The sequence below is a fragment of the Pimephales promelas genome, chromosome 7 (assembly GCF_988280905.1).
Source record: "Pimephales promelas chromosome 7, fPimPro1.hap1.1, whole genome shotgun sequence".
Taxonomy (NCBI): domain Eukaryota; kingdom Metazoa; phylum Chordata; class Actinopteri; order Cypriniformes; family Leuciscidae; genus Pimephales; species Pimephales promelas.
This window is the reverse complement of record NC_142775.1, coordinates 11,638,583-11,652,001: the sequence shown is the minus strand read 5'-3', so window position 1 is coordinate 11,652,001 and position 13,419 is coordinate 11,638,583. Positions and strand designations below refer to the sequence as shown.

At 36.4% G+C, this 13,419-nt stretch overlaps 1 protein-coding gene across 9 annotated transcripts in view; it reads left to right on the top strand.

The window, feature by feature from the left end:
- Nucleotides 1–13,419, top strand: part of pcbp3 (poly(rC) binding protein 3) — an 88,577-nt gene that overhangs the window by 65,574 nt on the left and 9,584 nt on the right. For 5 of the 9 annotated variants that reach the window (XM_039669269.2, XM_039669267.2, XM_039669268.2 and 2 more), the window contains exons 6-13: nt 2,697–2,863; nt 3,132–3,155; nt 3,539–3,571; nt 4,472–4,588; nt 5,664–5,795; nt 6,163–6,291; nt 8,640–8,783; nt 10,242–10,283. In XM_039669269.2, coding sequence (XP_039525203.1) covers nt 2,789–2,863; nt 3,132–3,155; nt 3,539–3,571; nt 4,472–4,588; nt 5,664–5,795; nt 6,163–6,291; nt 8,640–8,783; nt 10,242–10,283 — 696 coding nt within the window. In that variant the 5' untranslated portion in view covers nt 2,697–2,788. The remainder of the gene's footprint in view (nt 1–2,696; nt 2,864–3,131; nt 3,156–3,538; nt 3,572–4,471; nt 4,589–5,663; nt 5,796–6,162; nt 6,292–8,639; nt 8,784–10,241; nt 10,284–13,419) is intronic. The other 4 variants (XM_039669273.2, XM_039669271.2, XM_039669272.2 and 1 more) reach the window with 1 other exon arrangement.

Sequence of the window (13,419 nt, the reverse complement as noted above, 5' to 3'; positions counted from 1 at the left end):
TATGTAGTGCGTTGTTAACTCGTGTAGTGAGTTACCTCCTGTTGTGGATCAATCACGTTGTGTTGTGTGGTGTGAACAGCTAAACAACTTGAACACTCATGATTTCACTGAGAGCAAGTCATGTAGTGTGAACTGCACAGTTCAGCCCGACATTTTAAAATCATGTAGTGTGAACTAGGCATTAGCGTCACTTACATGACGCGATCCTACGGCGTCATTTAACTGACGCTAAAGGAAAGCGTCAGTTAGAGGACGCGGTTAGGTTTAGGTGTGGGGTGGGGGTATAGGGTACACGCGATCCTAGGGCGTCATCTTACTGACGCTAAAGGGCGCCTAAAGCGTCAGATATTGAAGCATGTCCAAATGCTTCCCAAGGCGTCAGTTAAGTGACGCCTTAGGGGTGAGAATGGGCTGCAAATATTGAAGCATGGTCAAAGGTGACGCCTTGGGGTGAGAATGCGTTGTAGATGTGTACTCTCTTTAAATGCACTTAAGTCCTTTTTTACATTAATGTATTATCTGCAAATGCAGTTTTAAAAAATATATACTTTAATACATTCAATACAGTTAAGCGCATTTCTTTTTCACAAGGTTTTCTCAGGTCAGGGCCGGGGCTTCTTAAAATGGAGGAAATCCATGTGTAAGAGTAAAGGCTAGTTCACTTCTGTCCACTGTTGCTTCTGTGTGCTCTTAGCACAGATTGCATAAAAATTCTAATCTGAGCTAAGCAGGAGATTTGCGGACAGCTGGCAGCTCATCTCATATATGTGAATCTGTACTTATCTTCCCTTTGCTTTCTCGACGCGTCTCTCTCACACATAACACGAACATTAGCGCTCAACTTTCCTTCTCACATCTCATCCTCGAGCACGTATGCTGTTTCTCTTTCATCGTGCTTTTTACAGTCACTATCATTCACTTTTTGCTCTCTCTTTATCCTGCGCTCCATTGGAAAGTCTGACAGCTGCTCTGGGACAGCTTAATGTTTCAATCTCTCAATCGTTGTTGATCCCCAGACCTACATGACGGCATAAATCACAGAAAAGGGGACAGGTCTGAAGCTGTGCTGAAGAGTTAGGATCCCCTCCCTCCATCCCTCCCTCACAAGAGGACAGATCCTCATTATAACGACTGAGGATAAGAAATCATCGGAAGGATCAGAGAGACCCAAAATGCAGATTCCAATAAGCTGAATGTTATGAATTATTACATAAAATGGAAAATAAGTTGTGTATATGACCTTGTTTATGGTAAACCCACAAGAAATCTCCAGATTTAGGCTTGATGCTTTTTAAAATTTACTTATTTTCTTTTTCATAAATGATTTTAAAATGTGTGTTTTTCTTCTCCTCATCATAACCATGTAAAACAGTTTTAATTGAACTGAATTGGGCTTTGCAATGTATAGAATTTTATTCATTTTCAATTTCAACAGTTTCAATCTTTGCCTGCCCATAATATTGTCATCTTGTGTTTGTGTTGAGTGTTGGTCATTCTTTACGGCATTTTTGGGCATTGGTTTTAACTCGATCGGTTTTGTTAAATGTCATTTTTGTAAGACATGTATTTTGTTACATAGCCCATTGAAGTATTGGACTCAGCTGTGCTACATTGTGTATGCTGAAAGCCGAATGACCTCAGCGACTGTTGGTCTTTGAAATTAATTTGAGATTACTGCCTGGCAACAAACATATTTAGTTTGATTACTTGTGAAGTGCTCCCTCTTGTGTTCAGTCTATGAATATAAAAGGCTATTAATGATGTCGCATTTTGGTGTTCCATATTTATTCATTAATTTATTACAGCAAATAGTTTGACTTTTAAGTCGTTTAAAAAATGCAAGTTTGGTCATTTCAATTTTAATTGGCAATAAAACAACCGTATATAAAATGTATATAGGCTAGTCATTTGACATACGTAACATGCATAAGGCTTGTGAGAAAATTATGTTACATTTTTACAGAAATTAAAAGATATCTATATTGAGAAGTAGTTCTACCTCAAACAGATAAATAAAAAAATAGGTTTTAACAGAATAATTCATTCAAAACTACAAGATTCAGATTTCTGCTTTTAATCTCTTTGGAATGGACTATAAACTTTCTTTTAAATTGTTTAACTGTAAGTAGAATTTGTATTTATTTACACTACTGATTGAGGTCAGCGAGTGTTTTTTTTGTGTTTGTTGTTTATAAATTAATACAATTATTCAGCATGGATGCATTGAATTAATCAGTGACAGTAAATACTTTTTTGTAATGTTACAAAATACTTTTTTTATTTAACAAGAAAATGAGGGTTTTCACAAAAATACTAGCAGCAAAAACTTTTTTCAATGTTGATATAATAATAGTTTCTTGAGCAACAAATCAGCATATTAGATTTCTGAAGGATCATGTGACACTAAAGACTGGAGTAATGATGCTTTGCATCACTGGAATTAATTACATTTTAAAATATTAAAATAGAAAACAGTTATTTTAAATTGTAAGAGTATTTCGCAATACCAAGGCTGAATTTATTTACAGAAAAAGAAAAAAAAAATATTCATTTGTCAATATTCAAAAACATGAACATTCATTTAATTCCAAGCACTCCTGAGCAGATCCACACATTCTACCACGTCTTCATTTCTCATTTGGAAGTCGTGGGCTGATGATGACTCTTGTGTGTGGTTATCCCGTCCCCCCTTGCAGGTGACTGGTTGGCTGCTGAACCATCATTCTTGTCCTACTCCTGGGGATTTCCTGTCACGTGACCATATTCCTGCTTCACCTCCACTCCTAGAATGGAACCCAACAAAGTCCAGTCAGAGGGCGGGCTGAATGTGACCCTGACCATCCGGCTTCTCATGCACGGCAAGGTAAGCTGAGCCCGCAGAGCAGTGGATGATGTCACTGCAGAGTGTGCCTGAGGGACGTGTCCTCTCCTGACCCACTGTTTCAGGCCAAGGTGAACCAGGGGTCGTCAGTACCAGTGACATTTTATACTCATTAAATCTCCGGAAGCAAGGACTGAATATAAAATAGAGCCATTTTCATGCGGAAATTTGTCCTTATACAATTCTGAATGGCCAAAATGTTTTGCTTATGCAAAGTTTTTATTGGCTCTTTTTTTTTTTATTCCTGCAGGAAGTGGGAAGCATCATCGGAAAGGTATGTCAGTGTGTGTGTGTGTGTGTGTGTGTGTATATATATATATATATATATATATATATGTATATGTATATATATATATATATATATATATATATATATTAGGGCTGTCAAACGATTAATCGCATCCAAAATAAAAGTTTGTGTTTACATAGTATACAGTATGTGGGTGTATTATGTATAATTACTTTGTACTTTGTAAGAAAAATTGTTTTTATTTATATATAAAATATTTATATTTATATAAAATATAAATTATATATAAATCTATATACGTACAGTATATGAAAATATTTCTTTAATATATACAAGCATGCGTGTGTATATATATTTATACGTTTTAAACTCTGAATCTAAATATTCAGTCCTTCTTTTTGCTACAGAAAGGGGAAACTGTGAAGAAGATGCGTGAAGAGGTATGTTTCTTGTCTAATTCATTTCACCGAAACCCTTTTCAATCAATCAATCAAACTTTATTTATAAACCCTTTTAAAACAACCAAAGCGGACCAAAGTGTTATACAGGAAATTAAATAAAAAGACAAATAACGAACCGTCTCGGATCTCGGATTTGACGTCACGTCCACACTTCAAGCGTTCTATTCAAGGTTCTATTTGTTTTACGCGTCCGAGTCGGAGAAAAAAATGGACGCCACCCGGAAAGCTGTTATAATGGTAGCACTGACCGAGTACCAGGCACTTACATTAAAACGAAAAAATATTATGACTACACCTTATTAAAACGCAGCCATTTGAACTTGAAAATGTTCACTTTATTAATGTTTTTCATGTTAATCTTCTGTTAGCAACGCTAGCAACGTCAGTAATTGCGCTCACAACAACCGATTCCCATACCTACAGGGGACGCAGTAATACGAGTGATTATAACCGTCATTTAAAATACCAAAGCGGTTCAAAAACAATTCATTCTTACAAGTCACAGGGCGCAGCCATCTTGAATTCCGAAACGGAATTCTTTCTCGGTGTCCTCACGGTTGTCCGACGTCCGAGAGGAGAAATCCGAGGAAAGGGGGCGTGTTGCTAGGCAACGTCTGTCGTCCGAATCGGATCTCCGAGACGGATGAATAATAGAACGCACCAATACATAGAACTCTTGTTCTGTTGATATTTGTTTTTCATGTTCATGAATCACAGTGACCTTGTTTTCTATGTCCGGAAATAACAATATAATTTACTTTTTTATTTCACCTTGGGACCTATAAGTGTATTTTTGAGCTATTAAAAGGCTCTTGGAGTCTCTCAGACAACAAGCAGAACAGAAACAAGAGGGTTAATTTGACATTTGGTACCCTACAGAGCGGTGCTCGCATCAACATCTCAGAAGGAAACTGTCCTGAGAGGATCGTCACCATCACTGGACCCACAGATGCCATCTTTAAGGCCTTCGCTATGATCGCATACAAGTTTGAAGAGGTGCTGTCCTGAATGCAGTATTTGAAGATCTCTCTTAACACAAACAAAATGTTATTTGCCAATGTTAATAATACCGTATACTCTACCATTAAAACATTCGTTATGCTCTCTATATTTAATCAAAACATGCAGTTAAAACTGTAATATTGTGAAATATGTAAGCAATAAGGTATGAGAGGCTGTGCTGTATCGTGAATAAGTAACGGCTGAAGGGCATTGTTAGGCACGACACGAAGCGGAGTGTAACACTGAAGCGGAGGTAACACTGGAACATTGTTGCCGTTCACGGTCAGGGACTATTTTTTTCTAGCAGAAGGAAGGCTTTTAGTGATTTTACTTCATGAAAGTTGCACTAATACATATATTAATTTGTTTTTAGTTTAATATTTTTATTGTGTGGTAACCGTTTTATAAAAGCAAAAAGCCCTTCAGCCGTTACTTGTTCACGATACAGCACAGCCTCTTGTACCTTATTGCTTACTTAAAATAACTGTTTTTTTATGTCAATATATTGTAAAATGTCATTTGTTCCTGAACTGCAATATTGTGAAATAATATTAACATTTAAAATAACTGTGTTTTCTATCTCAATATATTGTAAAATGTTATTTATTCTTGTGATCGAACTTAATTTTTAGCATCATTACTTCAGTCTTCAGTGTCACACGATCCTTCAGAAATCATTATAATGTGCTTATCCAGTGCTCAAGAAATATTTGGTCGAAAACAGTTGTTTTTATGAAACTGATAAATTTAGGATTCCTTTTTTAAAAAGAACATTTTTTTTTTTACTGTAACTTTTGATCAATTTTACTGAATAATTTGATCTTTATTGAATAAAATTATTAATTTCTTTCAAAAAATGTATTCACATTTTTGAATAATCTGATTATTTGTAAAATAACTCAGTTTTGATTTTCTTCTCTTTATATTTGGAACTTGACAGACACAAACTAAAAAGATAAGATTAGTCTGGTTTCAATGCACTAACATCTTCACATAGATTAGCCACATTGTTGTTGCAGCGATTTTAAAGTTTCATTGCTTATGTAAATACTTTCTGATATTTCTTCAGGATATAATCAACTCCATGAGCAACAGCCCAGCCACCAGTAAGCCCCCAGTCACTCTGCGTCTCGTGGTGCCCGCCAGTCAGTGTGGCTCCCTCATTGGCAAGGGAGGCTCAAAAATCAAAGAGATGAGAGAGGTACAAAACTGCAGTTATTCTCACTGCCAGATCGTGGATTGCCATTGAATTTACTAGCCTATGCAGCTTTACCAAGCTCACCTTCGTCAAATCCATAAAGTATATCTTAATATGCAACCATACACATGCTATTATATCCCAGACTAAAAGACAAGAACATAATCAGCATTGCCATGATTACTCTATAGCAAGGCTCCAATCTTTTTTAGACCAAGGACTTTTGCTTATGCAGAAACATATGCTTGCATGCAGATGGCAACATTTGTCCCAGCGTTCCCCTGAGAGCTGTGTTTGGTCCCAGAGCAGATCACACCATAATCAGCACTGGATGCTCTGGATCATAAACTCTCTCTCTCTCTCATTCCAGTCCACAGGAGCTCAGGTTCAGGTAGCAGGGGACATGTTGCCTAACTCCACAGAGCGCGCAGTGACAATCTCCGGCACCCCGGAAGCCATCATCCAGTGTGTCAAACAGATATGTGTGGTCATGCTGGAGGTATAGTATTGTACAGTATTTTTAAACGGATAGTTCACCCAAAATGAAAATGGTCATTCTATACTCCCCCCTCATGTCACTTTGACTTTCAAAGTGACTTTGACACACTTTGACTTGTGACACTTGATTTGACAAACCCTTGTGACTTTCTTTACACTGTTGAACACAAAAGGACAGAAAAGCACTTTAAAATGTTAATTGAAGTCAAATTTTTTCATGCATTCATGTCTTTTTTTCCAAGTTGTCATTAAATGGAAGTTGTGATTTGTTCTCCCACAGTAAACGCATCATCAGAGAAGAGATGTCATTGAAAGGGGAAGCTAATTTGATTAAAGATTCACCCTCATAATAAATACTGCAATATTCCAGAAAAAAAAAAAAAGAATTGTCCATTTTGATTTCATGTCATACCTCGATCATCTGGAGAAACGTAGTACTTCTTTCTCGAGTGACGTATGGCGCTTATACTTGATCCCCGCAACTGTATTGTAACTGTTTCAAATTAAGGTCCGTCTCCATCAACAAACGATGGATTGAACCAAGTCCTTGCCCTACATTATTTTCATTACAATATTGAAGAAAAGTTCTGTCACTACTTCCATTTTAACACTACTTTAAGTGGCTATTTGCTGAAATATCCATCTTTTTGTCATCTGCCCAAGATGTTGTGGGCCTCAACATCCAATTCATGATCAATTAGTTACTTTTGATTAGATCTTTTTAAAGGATTAGTTCACTTTTAAAAAAAAAAACTTTTAATAAAAAAACTGATCATTTACTCACCCCCATGTCATCCAAGATATCCATGTCATTCTCTCTTCAGTCGAAAAGAAATTAAGGTTTTTGATGAAAACATTCCAGCATTTTTCTCCATAGAATGGACTTCAATGGGAACCAAACGGTTCAAGGTCCAAAAGACACGATCGCTCGTTTAAAAACAAAAAAACAAAAAAAAACAAAGTTTAAGTTTTATAAGCTCAAATGGTCGCCTTGCTCTGTTCTGTGATGCGTGTTCGTGACTCTCCTATTCAAACTCGAACAGGAGAGTCACGAACGCGCATCACAGAACATAGCAAGGCGACCATTTGAGCTTATAAAACTTAAACTTTGTTATTTTTTTTAAATGAGTGATCATTTCGCTTGATAAGACTCTTATTCATCATCTGGAATCGTTTAAAGCCCTTTGAACAGTTTGCAGTTTGCACTAAAACTGTCTCATGAACCTTGAACTGTTTGGTTCCCATTGAAGTCCATTATATGGAGGAAAATCCTAGAATGTTTTCATCAAAAACCTTAATTTCTTTTCAACTGAAGAATGAATGACATGGACATCTTGGATGACATTGAGGTGAGTAAATTATCAGCAAAAGCCTTTTTCACAAGTGAACTACTCCTTTAATTAGTTGATCAAATTTACTACAGTAGTTGATTTTAGAAGGCTTGGAAATGGTACATGAGTCATTTTTTTTAATACAAAAACTTGGTTTTGCATCCTTTTTAAAGGTTGAAAGCTTTAGTCCCCATTCATTGTAATTGCATGGAGCAGAGCAACCAGTGCAGACAGTAGTTCATTTTCCTTTTGTGTTCCACAGAAGAAAGTAAAGTCCGTTTTGGATTGCGATTTGCAAAATAGTTTCCTCAGAACGTATTTCGTGTGATACAGGGTTGGTTTTGGAACAGCCCGAGGCTGAGTAACGAATGAAGTTTCTTTTTTGGAGGGTAAAATCCATTTGTTATGACAATAACAATGGGGTGGATTCACTACCATACACACAGCCACACTCCATTACAGCCACCCTGCCAAAGAGAGACCACATTGTTTTACTTGTGATTAATGAGAAACACAAAGCATCCTTTGGCTTGCTTCCGCCATCTTGGTTTATTGATTTAAATGTTATTCTTATCCACCAATGATGTGCAGGGCTGATTTCCTGCCGAGGTGAATTGTTCTCTGATTGGGTGTTATTGAATGATTTTCATTCTTCGCTTGTACAGACACAGACATATATTTCTAACGTAATCAGATCACCTGGGAAGTATTGTCTCATTCTTTGTGTGTAGATGAAATGTTAGGGTTGTTTTTTACCTTTACAAATGGGCAGTATACTGAACTATATAACTGCAGTTATTATTCTACCCAAAATTCACAGCACTTGATTTGACCTTCCATTTTCATATGAAGTGTAAATAATATCAACCAATACGAATCTTCAAGTGTTGGGGTCTCACAACATACCTGACTTTGTTTTCGTACAACTTCACCACACAAATGCTTCACCACGCACACCTGTCTGCACCTGTCTCCTGGTCTAATGCTGTTTCTGCCTCTACCTCTTCCCCTCTCCTAGTCCCCACCGAAAGGTGCCACCATTCCCTACCGCCCAAAGCCCGCCTCCACCCCCGTCATTTTTTCAGGTGGCCAGGTAAGAGCCGACCCGCTGGCGGCGTCCGCAGCCAACCTCAGCCTTTTACTGCAGCACCAGCCACTGCCTGTTAGTTCACTCAGGTTTTCTCACCTTCTCACTCGCATGTTGTCACACCATCCTATCCAGGGAAATGCTTGCAGAGGGGAAGGAGCTTTAGATTGTGAATGAGAGTTCAAATCTGTCAATAAGGAGAGTTTGCTCTTCTGCCATCACATATTTTAGTGCCTTACTGACATCCCAAATGTGAATTTTAAGCAAATATGGAAATGAAGTGAAACACCCATTTTTATTGTCTTTCTGGTGTAGTATTATAAGACCTCTTGGAAGATGCTCAAAGTTTAGTTCAATCTCAATCAATTTGCAAGTTATTACATGGATTTCTGTGTAACTATGTGCATTTTGAACTCGAGTGCTTTCATATTTCAAACGTTTTGGCCATTATCATACAAAGAAAAAAAAAATAAAAAAACTACTCAAGGCCCTAAATCAATCAATTAGGACAGAAATCTATTTTTATTGCATAATTATATTAGTAATTTTCTGAAGCCTCATAAATCAACATGTTGGGCCGCTTCAAAAAGTGGTCAAAAATGCTTTATAGTGGTCTATGTGTATTAAACTGGGAAAGAAAAACATTTGATATATACAAAATCGTACACTCTTATCGCAAAGTAAACTCCTCCCTCTCAGAGCAAATATCATATCCTTTTAATATTTTCAAAACTTGAAGTGTAACTTCAGTAGAAACTCTAAACGACCTGGATTTGCATTATTTTGAGATTTTGAGATAAAACTTGAAATGTCAAGTTATAAATATTAAATGGATATGCTATCAAACAAAGTCTTCCCCACTCATTCGCTAACCAACACAAAAATTCCACTAATCTAACATTCCATTGATGAATAATAATAATATCCTTTAACAGAGCTCTCAACATCTTTTTAGTATAACTCATTCATGAGCACTTCACGCAACATGACCATAGATGCCACATCTCGGCTTTTACATTAAATGCATCATGATTATCAGTGTGACACTTTAAATTGAAGTTCTCTGAAACATATTACACTTGATTCATTTCGTGTACTGTCTTAAATAGAAAACTTGAAGGATGTTATATATTCATCTATTCAAATGGTTCAGATATAGATTTGATTTTATTGTTGGGTATATTTGCCAAAACAAGGAATGTGTTCATCTGTTAATTACAGTCAGTATTTTAAGCGTACTGTGTGCACTGGCACACAAACAGATAAGAAAAGCCAGAAGGATTGTTGTAAATTTGTGTGGAGAAGCCTCTATTATTTAAGGCACTGAATATTATTACTGTACAACTACTCATGAAATGATTCATATAAAATATGAAAGAAATTTTCAGCTTTTGAAGCCAAATGTTTCTGTAAAATATTAATAGATCCTTTAGCGGTTATGAATCAGTTAGTTCTTGTGTTTAATGGGCCCTGCAGCCTTGGTGAAATGTTGATTGGATTTTTCTTCTTCTTTTTTTCTCTCCGTCTTCACAGGCTTACACAATTCAGGGACAATATGCCATTCCACACCCAGATGTGAGTCCCAGCCATCCACCCCCTTCCCCCCCAGCACCGTCAGCAGTCTGCATGGCTATGTAGTTTTCAGTGTGGACCTCTCTATTAATATTAAGCAGTAATATTAATATGACGTTTCTGATGTGTAATTTATTTGTCGTATTACAATCTGAAAATGTTTTCAACTTCAGCCCTCCGAAATGTAAACCGAACTTCTAAGGACTTGGCCTGTTGGAGGAAATGACACCAGTTTGTAATTTTCTAAATGGACCGCATATAATTATATATGAGACTTGTAATGCTCTCTGTGGTAATTCAAAAGTGACGTTCATACCCAATTCAGTGGTTCTCAAACTTTAAAGACCATCAAGAACCACCTTTGATAATTTTTTCTATCCCCCACCATAACATTTCTGTGAGAAACATAAAACCATCGTTGCACTTCTGGCCTTTTAGGTGTTCTGTGAAATCCTCTGCCAGACTTGTTACATTATTGATAGAAGTATCAAAACCAGGCAAACGAAAAATATATCTCTCTTTTTTTCTTGATTGTCATTCTATTTATAGCAGACACAGCTTGAGAATGATCATCATCACTGTATCTGTTTGTACCTCACCTGTTGGATTAGTTTTACATGCACAAAGCTTTTTGCTTCAGAGGAATAAATTGCATTTTAAAAATGTTTATTATACTTTATATTAAAAAAGAAAACAGTTATTTTTCGCAGTATTAGTATTATGATCAGATTAATACAGCCTTGGTGAGCATAAAACTTGTTTCAGAAACGTTTTAAAAATTATTACAGACACCAATCTTTTACATGGTAGTGTATATAGATGGGAAAATGAGAAGGGAAAACATGGGGAAAATAAGGAATAAAGAAAGCAATAAAAAATAAGTATTTTCCACTTGCGACCAAATTTACAGATCCCAGTTTGAGAACCACTGATCTTTTCAAAATTGAAGCATGCTTACAAGATAGATGATTATTTTATCCCGATAGCTGTTTTCCTTACTGATAATCTGAATGAATATCTTTTAGAGAGAAGGAGAGATGCCGTGTGTTAGTCCTTTTCATTTAAGATTGGCAGTGATTGATGCTTTCTGATGCTTCGGCTGACACTGCAATAACTCAAGTAGAGGTTGGCCATCCCTTTCAACCTTCTTTAAAGTCAGATTTACGGGGAGTACACAACATCCAGTGCAAGTCTGCTCTGGCTCAAAGACTCGTGTGTCCTCTGAAGGTTACCCGAACACTTACATGTTCATATCAATGATAAATAACGGTTCACTCGTGGTTCATTTATAGCCTTCAGAGCCATTCACGGTACATACAATCACAAACTAAACTCACCTTTGATATTGAAACAATGAAATTTAGTGCCTATCATCAAAATGACTTTTGTACTACAGTCCGATTGAGCTTTCGTTTAGCTCCGCCCGCTCGGTTACCAATGCTCGCTCTGGCACGCTTTGCAGAATGTCCTATAAGAATTAAAGAGGTCATGAACTGGCTTTTTAAATTTTATTATTGCATTCAAAAACCTCAAAATGAATAACTAATAAGCTATTTTCTACCCTAGTTTTGAGACCAGCTCAGAAACGCTAAGTTTTTATGGGCATCTCGCACTGAAGACTTAGAAGTAAACGCCCACTGTGAGTGGATAACAGTTTTGCATAATATAATAAGTTTCAACTCACCTTGTCGTTGTACGTGGGGAAAATTGTTTTGAAAACGTCCAATGTTGTAAAATGGCAACCGAAATGATTCGCCCATACATGTTCGACCCAGAGTCCGTGTGTTGCACCATTCCTGTCAGATCCAATGTAGACGGCACAGCACCGTTCTTTACTCTTAATCAGTCTGCAAATCCAGTCTTGTTTACAAAACAATCCTCAGTGAAATGAAGCTAACAGATGTTTTACAGATGTCTCACAATTGCGAGTTTACATCTCACAATTCTGACTTTATTTGTCAGAATTGCGAGATATGAAGTCAGAATTGCGTGATATAAAGTCGCAATTGCGTGTTATAAAGTCAGAATTGCGTGATGTAAAATCAGAATTGCGAGATATAAAGTCAGAAGTGTGAGATATAAAGTCAGAAGTGTGAGATATAAAGTCAGAATTGCGTGATATAAAGTCAGAATTGCGAGATATAAAGTCAGAATTGCGAGATATAAAGTCAGAATTGCGTGATATAAAGTCAGAATTGCGAGATATAAAGTCAGAATTGTGAGATATAGTCAGAATTGTGTGATATAAAGTCAGAATTGCGTGATATAAAGTCGCAATTGCGAGATATAAAGTCAGAAATGTGAGATATAAAGTCAGAAGTGTGAGATATAAAGTCAGAATTGCGTGATATAAAGTCAGAATTGCGAGATATAAAGTCAGAATTGTCAGATATAAAGTCAGAATTGCGTGATATAAAGTCAGAATTGCATAATATAAAGTCAGAAGTGTGAGATATAAAGTCAGAATTGCATAATATAAAGTCAGAAGTGTGAGATATAAAGTCAGAATTGCATAATATAAAGTCAGAAGTGTGAGATATAAAGTCGCAATCGCATGTTATAAAGTCAGAAATGCATGATATAAAGTCAGAATTGTGAGATATAAACTATTCTGAGGGGGAAAAAAAGTTTTTTCCCCCTTAGAATTGGCCTGATAAGTCGCAATTGCGAGTGTATATCTCACAATTCTGAGAAAAGATGTCAGAATTTCGACATATAAACTCGCAATTATGTGTTATAAAGTCAGATTTGCGAGATGTAACCACGCAATTGTGAGAAAAAAAGTCAGAATTGTGAGATAAAAAGTTGCAATTTTGTCTTTTTTTTCTCGCAATTCTGACTTTATAACACGCAATTGCGACTTTATATCACGCAATTCAGACTTCATATCTCGCAATTTTGATATAAAAAGTCGATTTTATTTATTTATTTATTTTTATTTAGTGGCATAAACAAGCTTCCATAGGTCTGTCATCACGACGTACTGTAGGTCCGTGTTGAAGTAGGAGTTCTGCGGGGGTGGTGTATTATCCTCTTTGACGTCATAGTCCCTCACTTTTAAAAACGAGTCATTGCTGAGGCCGGTGTCAATAAAAGCTTTTATTGGACTAAAAAGGACGTTTCAGTTCTAAAACTTACA